This window comes from Acipenser ruthenus, chromosome 1, assembly GCF_902713425.1.
Source record: "Acipenser ruthenus chromosome 1, fAciRut3.2 maternal haplotype, whole genome shotgun sequence".
NCBI lineage: Eukaryota > Metazoa > Chordata > Actinopteri > Acipenseriformes > Acipenseridae > Acipenser > Acipenser ruthenus.
In genome coordinates this window covers 34,225,288-34,240,003 of record NC_081189.1, presented here as the reverse complement: position 1 = coordinate 34,240,003, position 14,716 = coordinate 34,225,288, and the positions used below count along the sequence as shown (strand labels likewise).

At 38.4% G+C, this 14,716-nt stretch overlaps 1 protein-coding gene across 7 annotated transcripts in view; it reads left to right on the top strand.

Annotated features, from left to right (window-relative positions):
• LOC117420965 (sodium-dependent phosphate transporter 2-like) overlaps window positions 1–14,716 on the top strand; it is a 60,674-nt gene that overhangs the window by 29,939 nt on the left and 16,019 nt on the right. For 4 of the 7 annotated variants that reach the window (XM_059024095.1, XM_034034776.3, XM_034034781.3 and 1 more), the window contains exon 2: window positions 9,540–10,110. In XM_059024095.1, the coding sequence (XP_058880078.1) occupies window positions 9,822–10,110 (289 nt within the window). In that variant the 5' untranslated portion in view covers window positions 9,540–9,821. Of the gene's footprint in view, window positions 1–6,269; window positions 6,531–6,958; window positions 7,224–9,539; window positions 10,111–14,716 lie in introns of those variants that run through there. The other 3 variants (XM_034034778.3, XM_034034777.3, XM_034034779.3) reach the window with 3 other exon arrangements.

Below are 14,716 nucleotides of genomic sequence, written 5' to 3'. Positions count from 1 at the left end.
TTTTTTATAAATTTAGTCGTTGCCAATTAGTTTTTATTATTTTCTCCCCAATTTGAAATGCCCAATTATTTTATTATGCTCAGCTCACCGCTACCACCCCTTCGCTGACTCGGGAGGGGCGAAGATGAACACACGCTGTCCTCCGAAGCGTGTGCCGTCAGCCGCCCGCTTCTTTACACACTGCGAACTCACCGTGCAGCCGCCTCAGAGCTACAGCGTCGGAGGACAACGCAGCTCTCGGGCAGCTTACAGGCGAGCCCGCAGGCGCATGGCCAGACTACAGGGGTCGCTGGTGCGCAGTGAGCCGAGGACACCCTGGCCGACCTAGCCCTCCCTCCCTCCCCCCGGGCGGCGCTTGGCCAATTGAGCGCCGCCCCCTGGAAGCTCCAGTCCACGGTTGGCTGTGGAATAGCCTGGACTCGAACTCGCGACGTCCAGGAGTTATTAGAAATTTTAATATAGTTTATTTTTCATAGGGGCAGTGATAAAAAGGTTCAGGATCTAGTAGGGACTGGGGCTTCTTCAGTCCTACCCTGTTAGTGTACTGTAGCTGTGTCTTCCTTTGAATAGTAGTTGAGAGATGATGATGATCAACTGCCATGGATACCAGTTGTTTAGTGTTTCCTGACACCATTGCACGAGTTCAGCCTGAGTTACTATATTGAGGGCTTGAAATTAACTTTTCCATGCACTAGCCACCATGGCGTGGATGGAAAAATCCACCGGCCACACAGACACTTTACTGGCCAACATTGTTCCGGGGGGCGACGATGACAAAAGAAAATGCAGAAATACGCAACATTTATGAGCAGTCTCAACAGGGTCTGAAACAATCTGCCTCATGAGTGAAGATATAGCTTCTGAGATGTGTTTGGCATCTGCCCTCTCCACAGACTGCATGCCCACAAACTGCACAGTCACCAGCCCTTTCTGGCAGAATCATACATATACTAGCTCCTGTTCTATGACAGTGCTGTCATTGAACCATCTGGCATCACTGACAGGATCTTTGCATCTTTTATTTTCTCTTGCAGCTGCCTTCTTTCTACCTCAGCAATGTAGTGCATAAGTACTCTTGCTAGTTTGTCATGACTAGATTTAGACTGGTCTGTTCATCAACCCTATATTATTAAAAATAATTTAAGTAATTAAAAAAAAAAAAAAAAAATAATTATAATAAGTTTACTTTATTTAATGTGGTCGCATTGGTTTAATCATTTTAATCCCTTTCAGAGTTTGTAGCACGCATATTATTATTATTATTATTATTATTATTATTATTATTATTATTATTATTATATGAAATATTGGACGTGCTATATTAAATAAATAAATAAATAAATAAATATATATAAATAAATAAATAAATAAATAAATCTTGTAGCACAGTAAAAACGTGTTGGACCTGGGACACCTCGCAATATACAGCAGTCGCTGTATTAAAATTAAAACTTCACTGGTTACACTTTCAGTGAGGTTAAAATACTCATAAGTTGATTGCATATGTTCAGCAATTGATACCCATGCTTTCTCCTTTTTCATCTGATCTTTATAAATCAGCTCTATCGACCAACATATACGCAGGGATAAACACTAAGCAGCTTCTCGACAAACAACCAGTCATCCATTTTGGTGTTGTAATAACCATAGTGACGAGGTCAAAGTTCAGCTGATTTGAACTGTCAGCGACTGCAGTTTGAGCAGAGCGATTGCCGGTAGAAGGTATAAACTGCACGGCGACACGGCAGTGATCGCAGGTCACCTTGCTCTTCAACGACAGTCGAGCGATGGAATATAAACCAGCCTTAACACTTTGAATGCCACATTGTTTTCCTGTACAATGTTGTCTACCAACATTCCGCATGATTTAGTAAGTGGTATTATATATACTTGAATATCTAAAAAAAAAAAAATAATAATAATTAAAATGATACAACAAAAGTACAAAAGGATAATATCTTCCCTACTTTGCAGGCTATGAAATGGTTGGTTGTAAAGGTATTAATTTCATTATTTGTTTGGAAAACTGGGGAAAAATCTGTACAATATAGGTAAATGTGAAATAATTTCCTAATAATTTATTTTATACAGTACTTTATACACTGTATGTCTTGTCTTCAGGCGAGGATAGTGTTTGAAAACTATGTAATACACTGTGTATTTTAATTAATCTTTTTTTTTAATTCACAAAACAGTAGAAACAAAACATAAACAATGCATGTTGTTCAAATTAACAGCGATTTACATATAAAAAGAATGACATACGATAATATTTATACTATCTTAACAGGCGCTGTTTTATAAAAAAAATCCTGTTAGATTTAAGTAAATATCAGAAACTAACCTCAATTCTTAAAAAAAACAAAACAAGAGAGAGATGCTGACAAACTGTACGGAAAACTAGTCCTGTCACTTCACAGCGCAAGCACCGCCTCCTTCTCTGTTTGTGTTCATATGCGGTTTACTAAAAAAACCTTGAATGACAGCATGTATTAAATAATAGACCAATCGAAAGCAGAAGTTGTGGTCCTTATTGTGGTGACATAATATTTAAGTTTATTGTTATAGACAACAGCTTCTGTTTATTAAAGGTACAGCGGTCTGTCAGATTCGCACCACAGGCACAGAGCCGCTGGCATTCAAAATGTTAAGTGTACAAAAACATACCCGCCACTGTGGCATATAAGTATGTGAAATTTACCTGCCACAGACCAAATTAACCCGTGGTTGACGGGTTGGCAGGTGTTAATTTCGATCCCTGATATTGTACTGCAGAATCTCACACTTTAATTTAGAGTTGTTTGATAGATTACTTGCATGCTTTAAGAAGAGAGTCTAGTAACTAGCGGTTCTAGTTGAGAGATGAATCCATTCTCCACGGTGAAACAGTTCTATCCAGTTGCACAACTGTGACACACACAGGACTCCAATGGATTAGAGGTCAGTGCTTCAGGTTAATTCTTTATAAAACACACAAGTGCTGTTGGTTTTAGCAAACTACACTTGGATATACAGTCAATCCTGTGTCTGCTTGTCTGTGGACTAAAAAAGACAGAACTCATAAAAGGGTAATATGCGTTGAGCAAGAGTAAGATGGCAAAATGCCCCAATTACACTGGAATTTAAATTATACAATAAAGCTTTGTTTACCACATAGAAGCCAAAATTAAATGGATGCCAATCTGTCTTTCTCTACACTGGGTAGGTGGGGCTCCAAATTAACTTGGTTTTCAACCAGCAGAGTTGACGGTTATCTTCATTTATCCCAGAAATATAAAGGTCACAAGTGAAATGATTCTCAGCCTGATCCCAAGTCAATCCATTAGAAATCAGTGTAGAGTATGTGAACATGAAATCATTCATCTCATGATCCTTTTAGTTACTGTATGTGAATTTTAAATACAACATTCATGAATGTTTCAGGTTTTAGTTGATTCCTTCACAAAATGGCCATGTATTTGAAGCTAGTGCAAAGGCAGATGTTCTGAAAATAACAAAGCACATTGTTATTGGTATAATAGCTTAGTTGCAAGTAGCTGTTGAATGTATTGCTCTGTGTAGTTTATTTGCTAATTTCATAAGTTAACTCTTTCAACACTACAGGGCTATATACAGTTCTATAAAATAAACTACTCAAAATGGCACACCAGTCTAGTAGTATTAGAAAGATCAAAACAGCAGCCGTGTCAACTAATCAAATACGCATATCTATGCCAATTTGTATTTCTTTATCCAAGGGTAGTATTTCTGTGAAGTGTTTAGAGTTCAAATTGCTTTACTGTATATATCAGAATTTTCCTTTGGACTTCATTCAAAATTGGGCCCAAGGTTGTTTATTTTATTTATTTATTTATTTTTATTTTTTTACTGGGTTTTGCAGACATAATTGGTTAGCCCCCCTGTGTTGGACTGCTACTCTAGCACCACACGGCACTGGTGTGATGACCTTTTTTTTCCCCCAGGTTTCACTCTGTCCATTCTGACCTTTTAAACAAGCACTGAATAACAAAAGAAAATCCAAATAATAAAAGTTTAGCAGATTAAAATGCGTGAGTACTCTGTTGGGCTTCAAACAATGCTGGTACTGTACAGTTCAGTAGCTTGCTTCAAGAAGACTGGTGGCCTGGATTGCAGAGAACTCTTGATTTTCAAAGGACTGCTATACATTAACACCACTTCCATCAAAACATTCACAATTTTATTTATTTATTTATTTATTTATTTATTTATTTATTTATTTATTTTATTTTATTTTTTGGTTGGGTAACTGACTGATCTCTTAATGTTAGAATACCTAAAAGGTATCTACAAAAGCTGGTTTACTGTATGGACTGGATCTGGTGATGAAATTCCTTTTTAAACAGATCACCAAAATGCTATAAAATCCTGTCAAATCCATTAAAAACAATAAACCCACTTTTACAATTTTAAAGATTACCATCCCAAACAACTTGCAGACATTACTGATGACAGAATTGTATTTTATATAGGACTGTTTGTTTTTAAATGCTGAATTACCAGAAGATTGCATAGATACACAAGTAAACCATGTCGCTCTAAAGTACAGTACTACCTCAGTGGTAGGAAACAGTTCTGCTGTAGGTACGATTTCAGATGTCTAGAAACTAGACTAGAAAAAAAACAAACAGTGTTTTGACTCTGCAAGGTGCTTGCCATTCCTAGAATGACCTTTTACAGATATGCATGATGGTAGATGGACACCATTTTGAACATCTGGTAAATAGTTGGTGTGTAACGTGTTCTGTTTGGCCCAGTGATCCCAGACTTCTGAAACACCCTGTATATGTATAGTCTCTGTTATGAAGTTGCTTTAACAACAGCTATACATTCTGTGGAGTTGCAGGTTTGCAAAGTAGTCTGGTACAGGTGGTTGGCAAATTTATGCTCTTGCAATTTCAAATTGAATGTGGGTCCTATGACCAGAACTGAAACTCTAAACATTAGGGCAGGGGGGCATGGGTTCAAGCTCTTTGGCTGGCTTTGACTCATCCTTTGCTGTTAAGTCTTAAATGAGCAGATTGGGGCAGTCTTGTCTGGAAAGTGGCTGAATCTTAATTGCTTGTTGGGAGATCAGAAGTGAATGTGGATAGCTGAGCAGGATTCAAGCCGATACAGTAGATGTACAATTTGAGGTTTGGTGTTAATCTTTACCATTGTGTACTTCAGCAGTAAACCACCCAGAATTGAAACTTCCATTTTGACACGTTTTCTGAAAATATGTTAACACATATATAATTTGATGTTGCAAAAAAGAGATTGGTCTATTATTCTATTTGCTTAATGCAGTTCATTTTAAAACCACACTTTATTTATTTATTATGTTTGATTTTATGACAGACATTGAGGAAGTTGGTCTTGAAGGTAACTTTTTTTATATACTATTAGTAAATCTGTTAAATTTGAAACCTAAATGGCAAATCGTTTTTTGAGCATAATAAGAACAAAAAATATTTTTACTTCAGTTTCTTAGTTTTGATTAAAAATGCATATTCAGTGTGCCTCCCATGTTGCTGTGCTGTATCATGGCAGCAATGGCCTACAGTTTAGCGGTTTTTGTTTTATTGTTTATGAAAGGTGGCATTTTCACATCCTTAATACTGTACTTTTTATATATATAAAAAAATGAAAAACAATATTTAATTGTAGTGTCATTTTGTGGTTCAAATTAGGTGGTCACCAGAATGTATAGTTCCAATGAATGACAAAGTATGCACTTCGCAGTCCCATTGTTGGGTTAGTTCCCCTTTGCAAATGGAACATTGCTCTTCAGTAATTACCAGTTGGGCTGTTATGTGGCTTCCTTTTTTTCACAGATTTTAGTGGTGGTTTTTAAAGAACATATTTTTTAAAGAAAAGGGTTTGTGGGGGTGGAGGATATAATGTTTAAGTATCATTTTCATAAAGATTCCGGATTGGGGTGAAAATATAATGTGAGCTGGGTAACCATTGTTTACACACTTGTTATAATCAGGGGGTTATTTAGAAAATTATATTGTAAGTGCTCCTAATCAAGTGCGTGCTTGTCAAATCAAGGATGCTCACCTTGTGGTGGATTCTGCCAGTAATTGTGCAATAAGGTGAACCGTCATTGTTCCCCCCACTCTCCCCCACTGTGTGTTTGTGTGAGTGAATCTGTCTTGTTATTGGCCAGGCCGTCGATGATGCTCAGGAGCAGCACTGCCTCCCAGCCCACCTCGCTGCAGAGCTGTTCTTTAAGAGGCAGCCCTGGGCCCCCTTCAATGAATAAATCTCTCACTCGCTGTGTCTGTCTCTCTCTCATTCGTTCTGTCATCTCTCATTCAGTAAGCAACAGCTCACTGTCTGTCTTCAGTACTACGTCTCTGCAGCTAACCTTACCCCTGGTTTGGAGGTGTATTGGAAGATTATAGAACTCTGCATCGTGTTTTATAGTGGAAGCTTTGACTAAAGTCATTGATTTTACAAGGACACCCAGCTCCTGAGTGTGCTCTGAGCTGCGATTTTGTAACAGCATTGAGAACTTGTTGCAGGTATATTTAAACATATAAAACAACATTTTAGAATTTAGAAATTATATTGTTCATCATGTGTGTAAATGTTTGTCTGTGTGTACTATAAATGTGTTGGTGTATGTGCTTTATAACATGTTATGTATATCTTTTAAATATGAAACGGCTGTTCGTACCTCCTGTATCATTTTATATTTGTGTTTACCTGTAATAAGCTGTGACGGTAGTGCCTCCTTCCATGCATGAGGGCTATATTGGTTGTCTGCAATATTTTCCTAGAGTTACTACAGCAGACAAGTAGATTATCACTGAGTCAACCAGCAGCCCATAATCTTTGTTTTGCTATACTATACAAGTTGTCAGTCTGTAGTATTACTGTATGACCTGCATTTTCTAGATGGGGATTATATTGCAATTTTGTGAATTGTAATACCAGGTTGCATTTACAGGAGCTCCTTTCAGTGTTTGCAGCATTAACTTGATCTGAGGGTTGCAGTGGGTGGACATTGGGGGCAATGTAAAGCATGCTCCCCACTCTGCACAACGAAACAGACAAGCTTGTTGCATTTATTGGAAATCGGTGTTCCGAGAGGACAAACGTCATTCTTGTTTGTTGTGCTGCATATTCCAGTCGTGTGGCAGTGATTCACACTCCTGTCTGAGAAGGAGGGAGAGAGAGGGGAGCTGCAGCGGAAGCCATGTGATAAATTGCAGGTATTTTTACTTTTTCAGTGATGCTTGACTGTACTGTAGAGTACATGCTATCTGGAGACTGAGTTTATACTGTTACTTTAGAAATGCCATCAGATTCCAAGTAATATTTAATTAACAGAAAATGGATTCTATGTACATTAATGTCAGTTATCTGCAGTACACCATGCATATTGAAAATACTGACAGTATTAAAATCTGTATAGTACATGTTAGATTTATATGCCATACAGTATTTATGCAGCATATTGTGTGTGCAGTGGGGGGATGTAGCCTATAGCTTTTAAAAATGCTAACTTTACAGTTGTTGTTGCTAATGGTAAACTGACTCACTGGCCAGTTTGTTTTTGAAACAGCAGGTGGTAACAGGCTCCATTCTAGTGCTATTCTAGTTAACTGGCTTTGTACTGAGCAACAGTAGTCTTTTAGAAAATGCAAGAGAGCAGTAGGGGGGGTGGAATCGGGGAGGGGGGGTTGTTGTGATTTTAAAAAGACAGAGCATGATGCAGTTTGGGATGCAATGACTCTGTTTGTTACAGCAGTTTAGGGTGGAAGGTATCTGTGTGGGTGGCTGTAGAAGGATTTTGAATTTTTGGTAGCAGCATTAGAAATTAGAAATTGGCCATATTGATGAACAACAAAAGAAATGTACTGTGCATTACGGTACTGTATTAGTCGAATGGATTTTAGTACTTGGTAGATCTTGCTTTGGACTTCTGTCAAGCAAGTAATTTCAAGCTTAAAATTAACTGAGGGGAACGCTTTTTTTTCCTGTCGTATACTTGAATTGGTTTATAGAACAAACGTCTGTAGCAATTCTAGTGCTTCAGTAGATGTTGCTGTATTGGAATGTTCTGTTTGTTCATTTTGGTTATTGCACCCCTTTTGTGTTTTATACTTTCCAGGTTTTTCCCTAACCCTGTTGCAGAACTGATTGGGGATGCAACATCTTTAATTGTGGTTTTTTGGGGTGTTAGTACTGTTTTCACTGGATCTCCTGGCTTCCAATCCTTGTCCCATTTAAGTCAAAGTTCTACTTCTGCTCTGTACCTATCACTGGAGTACTGCTGTTAGCTGGGGTTTACTGCAGGCTGGTAAAATGTCCTGCTTTTTGTAAGTTATTGAGTCTGTGTGGGTGGATAAACGGAACGGTACTGCACTGTCACTCCACAAAGATGTACTGGCTATTTCTTTTTTTTTTTTTTTTTTTTTTAAAAGATGGGCTGTTGCTGTGTTGTCTACTGTACTGCTGGTTGATTTGTATTACCTTCCGCTGCCACCACCAGGCAAATACTAGTTAGTGTGTCGTATTATGCTTTACAATGGTCTCCTTTTCCAGCTGAGTGTCTGTTTTTGTAGGAGCATTTGAAACGGTATCCTCCCCCCCCCCCCCCCCCCCCCCACCACCTCAATTTTATCAGAAATGTAGTTCTCTGATTTCTACTGATTTTGGTACTAGTTGTCATAGCTTCGCAGTGGGATCAGGACAGTTCGTTTTGTTTCTGTGTGCTGCGTCACATCTCTTCAGAAGCGTCTAATTTGACCGGAACGCACTAAAGGTGTCCCCCTCCCCCGAGTGCTTCAAATGGGATTGCTCAAGTCAATCCTCTTGACAACAGCCAAACTACTTCTTTTAGGGCCTTCTAAATTTTATCTTTTGAATTAGAGTGCACAAAAGTTATCTTCTGATTAGGAATTTCTAAGTCTGTGACAGTTGGTTATTGTAAAAGTGATCTGTCAGGTTGTAAGATATACAGTATGGTTATGTAACTTATCCATTCAAAAATGCTTAATTATAAGAAGTAACTGGACACTGCCTGTTGCTGAATAATTTATTAACGTAAATTACACTTGACTGCAAGTGGGAGGAGGTGGGGGGGTATATCTGATTAATCCCCATAAAGACACATCCTGATCTCGGTACTTTATTTGGTGTCTGATCCCTGATGTCAAAAAATTGTATATTTTATGTATTAATTTGAACCTTCAAGCCCTTCATTTATTCTTGCACGTGAAACCTGTATTATGTTATATAATGTTCAACATGAACCTCTAAATATAGTTACCCATTTGAAAAAAAAAATGTTTGCACCGTGTTGACATGTTCTCATTGCTACAACACTTGTGCCCCTCATTATAGGCCTATTGCTGTGTTTGACATTTGGAAGAGTCAGGTGGCGTGATCTGATATCTTTAGCAGTTTTGAAGCCATTTTCATATCTTTGGAACACCAGAATTTGTTACAGTATACAATACAGCGGGAAACATATTGCCACTCAAACTAAATGTTTCTTTTCTCTCTCTCTCCTTTTTACACAGGAAAGGGACATCTCTGCTGTACCATTTCGGGGAGCAAAATATGGAATGTGTCCAGCTGACGGCACCCAAAACAAACTGTGCTGACGTGCTGAAAACCACCAGTTAGCAGTTCTTCTACCCCTTGAACACTACAGAGCGACTTTGTTAAATTAAAGGGGAAGAAGTTAAAAAAACAACAAACATTTGTTTACACAAATTGTGTTTTATAAATCTTCAAGCATTTTTTTTTTGTTAAGATACATTGCTTTGTTTAATTGCTTTGCACACAAAAAATAATCCAAGATGGATATGGAAAACTACTTGTGGTTGGTGATCCTGGGTTTCATCATTGCCTTTGTGTTGGCCTTTTCTGTCGGTGCCAATGATGTGGCCAATTCATTTGGGACAGCCGTGGGCTCCGGGGTGGTGACTTTGCGGCAGGCCTGCATCCTGGCTTCGATATTTGAGACCCTCGGCTCAGTGCTGCTAGGGGCCAAGGTGGGAGAAACCATACGAAAGGGCATCATAGACGTCGGCCTTTATAACAACAGTGTGGACGCGCTGATGGCCGGGGAGGTCAGCGCCATGGCTGGTAAGTAGGCTGCATTCCATTCATTCAGTATTTAAAAGCATGGCATTATGTTATTTTAGTAAGTTTTTACCACAGATGCAGTACTTTTAGCTATACTTGTCTCAAATCCTGGTTTAAAGACAACTACACTCTATTTAAATTTTGTATGAAAGGAAATCCTATAATTTTAAATTTATAAATGAGAGAAAATGCTGCTGGAAGCATGGGATCGAAAGATAACTTGATTGATTTCCAGCAGCCTTTGGAATGTTTCAGTCGATGTGTCAACAATGTATCAAAAACAAGGTAATCAAACCTAAAGCATGAGGTACAACTGAAAAAGAAAGCTAACTAAGAACCAGTGTATTGAATAACTGGTGTAGACATGTAAATGGCAGTGGGTACCATTCTAATGATATAAACAATATCATTATTTAAATCTGTTGCTATGAAGTCAAATCGAATGGACTCCAATATCTCCAATTGGCAGCGCACAGAAGATTATCTTTATAGAACTGGTTACTTACACATGGCATGCAACAGTTTTCCCATGTACGTGGCCAGTGGTAGGATAGCATATTCGTGTTCTATTTCTTTTGTGCTTTTTTGTCACTGGTAACCGTTCATGTTTAAGCATAGGAGTGGTAGACTGTAGTGTAGGAACTGCATTTTTTGGTTCATTGACTTTTTTTCCTTCTGGTATACAGTATAATTTCTCCTGCGTCTCCAAAACTGCTGCAATGCAGTCATTACACCATTTGGAATAACAATGTACCTCATTCTCCTGAGTGTGGCCTTTTATTATTATTATTATCATGTTTTAATTGTGAAAACAGAAATGTCACATGCAGTACAGAAATCACACAGAGGAAGTCATATAAATTATGGCTTGCTAAATGGAAACTGGATTCTGTTTTCCCTGATGGTTGGTGCTGCATACTGTAGATGCTGTCGGTTTTAAACCCTGTCTTCTGTAATTTCTGTTATTATGTCTCCAATAAATAGACACACGTACAGGTTTGTAGGGTTAACTGTTACTGATTTTCTAGCTGCTGTGAACGTTGCCTCCATGGTTGCTCTCCCTACACACAATTCTACATTAATTCCCCAGTACTAACCTATATGCCACACTTGCAGTAAAGTACTGATTTTATATGCCCTACTGTACCCATGCTGTTCTCTGGCCTGCTGCAGGACATGAGAATGAGTTCTAACACACAGCTGCTGAGACTGAATGAAATTAACAGAAACAAATCCGTTTGCATGGGGAATGAAAAGCTGTGGAGGAGAAGATAAGAAAACAAAGGTTTGGGTTAAACATTTTATAAAGAGTAAACTGCAAGGTGGTGTTAATTAAACATATCTTAACATCACCTGGAAGCTTTCTTTTTTTTGTCATTGACAATTATTTTTATTAATTTCTCCCAATTTGGAATCGCCAATTATTTTATTATGCTCAGCTCACCACTACCACCCCTGCGCTGACTCGGGAGGGCGAAGACGAACACACGCTGTCCTCCGAAGCGTGTGCCATCAGCCGACCGCTTTTTTTTCACACTGCGGACTCACCATGCAGCCACCCAAGAGCTACAGCGTCGGAGGACAATGCAGCTCTCGGGGAGCTTACAGGCAAGCCCGCAGGCGCATGGCCAGACTACAGGGGTCGCTGGTGCGCGATGAGCCGAGGACACCCTGGCCAACCTAGCCCTCCCTCCCTCCCCCCGGGCGGCGCTCTGCCAATTGAGCGCTGCCCCCTGGAAGCTCCCGTCCTCGGTTGGCAAAGGAATAGCCTGGACTCGAACTCTCGACGTCCTGGAAGCTTTTGACAGACAATTCTCAACTAACTCCTCAAAGTAATTTTGGAGCAACTAGCCACGGTGCTAACTGTAACCACAAACTAAGTGTAGCTTTTCCTTTCTTCGTGATGCTTTCTAAAAGGGGAATGGTTTGGCTGACATAAGAGCAGAAGTTACATAGGCAGGGAAACGTGAGCCAAGTCATTACATAGATCAGAAACTTGAAGTTGCCAAACCCATCTGACATTCGAAACGTGACTGCAGGCCAGGCAGTCGAGAAGGGGGATTAGCTTTGAAACCAGAGCCAGAAAGGAGCAGTGCAGCAACGGGAGGCATTTTGACCCGCATATATACTGTAGTGCAGAGGTGGCAGTGCAGGAAAATCTAAACATTTATGAAGCATAAAGATTAACATTATTTCCATTATAAAGAACCAAAGTTTTAAACCCTGCAAACTTGGATAAATCCAAATACACACCTATTGAATATTTGCCCACAACCCTTTACATTAGACAATATGGCAACTCAGTAGAACTATTCCTGAGGTTAGGTGAATGAAGAACTGCTGGAGAACTGGAAAAACATTCATACATCTATGGTGAACTGTGAGATGAATATGTGAGCACAAGTCTGGGCATGCAATAGTATAGACCTTTTAAAGGGTTAGAGTGATATCGAAGTACCTAGACACACACTTGTACTCTTTTAGATCATCCTCTACTCTGCTCCCACCATTATACCCTTATTTTGAGCATCAAGATCTTAATACTATGTAGGGTGGAAGTGCATATGAAAGTTGCATTCAGGCTGGGATTAAATTTTAATTTTAGCAACACTATTCATATATACCGGTATATTTCATTCCAAAATCCAACACCATTACCAATGCTGCATCATTAAATGTACCCCATTTAAGAAAAATCTAGCGTTCCACATCCCCACGTGTTGCTACAACTGTTTACATAACGTACCTGTCATTTCTTTTCATTGTTAACATCCTGACAACTTGTTACACTTATAACTTCTAAAGTCAGTTTCAAAGCTCTTTTCAAAATGGCTGCTCTAGTGCACTGACAGTTTAAGGATTATTGTCCACATTGTCAAACGGGTAACACAGCAATAACGATCCATGATGTGGCACGGAACAGAAAAGCCAGTGGGGGTGTGTTGTTTTTTTTTTTTTTTTTTTTAAATCACTCTTCCTGCAGTGATTTAGAGGACAGATCTCAAACCCCAGTGCACTAGGCGGACATTTTGAACAGATTTGAAAGTTATAAATGTAAAAAGTTGTCAGGATGTTTACAATGAAAAGAAAAATTACAGGTACATTATTTAAACAGTTGCAGCACCATGTGGGGACGTGAAATGCCGTATTTTTCAGAACCCCGCTTTACTTACTCCCTATGTCAGGAACGTGACTGCTTTCAATATATTCCCACATTGAAATGACTGCATAAAAGGAAACTGTGAGACTTTTCATAGAGATTGTAAAGGACTATGATTTGTTGAAATGAACACAGTATTTGTTAAAGGTGTATTGATAATGGTTTCTATTCTGTTTTTAAGTAGACTAAAATGACATGTAGATGTGTGACGAAACTATGAATGTTTTCAGAGTGAGTGGTAAATTATTGCGATATACATACAGTAATAATTTCCATTTCATTTTTTAAAAATAAAAAGGGGTATTTTTTTTAATGTGTGCATCCCATTGATCATTGTTTACTGTACATTTAAGTAAAATATATTATAAACTAGTGGTCTGTATTTTCTTATTCAAGTAACATAATTCATTGTTGGCCTGAATTAAATGAATCCTCAGAGAAACTGTAATTGGTTAGGACTGCAACATACTTAATTGTGTTACTGGTACAGTAGTATTTAATAATAGGAATTGGGATCACAGATCACCAACCTGCTTAAGTACATACTCTGTTTTAAGTGTATAAATATTCAAAAGTAGGTTATGCACTTCAGCAGGTTAGACTGCATGTATATATCTGTGTGTGTGTATGTATGTATGTGTGTAATATATATATATATATATATATATATATATATATATATATATATATATATATATATATATATTATAATTACAATTACGTCAGTCGATTACAAATTTTGATAGGTTAATTTTATGGGCATTAGTTATTGGTATTATAGGGGCTGTCCTGCATAGTAATACTAAAAAAGTCAATAGAATAAAAAAAAAAAAAAAAAAAGGAACTTGTTCTTTTTTAAAAGCATTTCTATGATTATTTTAGTAAATGTAACACATTTTCACAGAACTGTTCTTTCGGGCCACTGTCAATCACATACTAGTACCTAAAAACACAAGACAGCTGAGCTGCATTTCCAACATCGGTTGTTTGATCTACCATATAGCTACGTACTTGGCTTCCTGCTTGTACTTCTGCATCTAGCAGAACCTGAGGCACTGAAGAGATTTAAGTCGTTCAGAATCGTGTTACAGGTACCCGAGAATACTGTGGCTATTGACAAGTGATTGCTTAACATGCTGTCGTAGTCAGAAACCAGAGAAAGTAATTCCACATAATTACCTCTATTTGAAGAATTGGTGCCTTCATCGTGCCCTCTGAGTGCCAGTTCTTGCTTGCCATGGTAAACAACAGAATCAATCAAGTGTTTAGAACCCCACAGGTTTTTCTTACTTGCTCATTGTGATGTATTGTATCCCTACGCTTCTGCTCCATAGAGTTGAACATCAATCCAGGTTTGTCCAAAGGTTTTGAGTGTAACGGTGGCTTGCTCATGTTTTTGTGCTGACTTCAATAGACATCCTAGATTGCTGTAACCAGTGCTGTTCC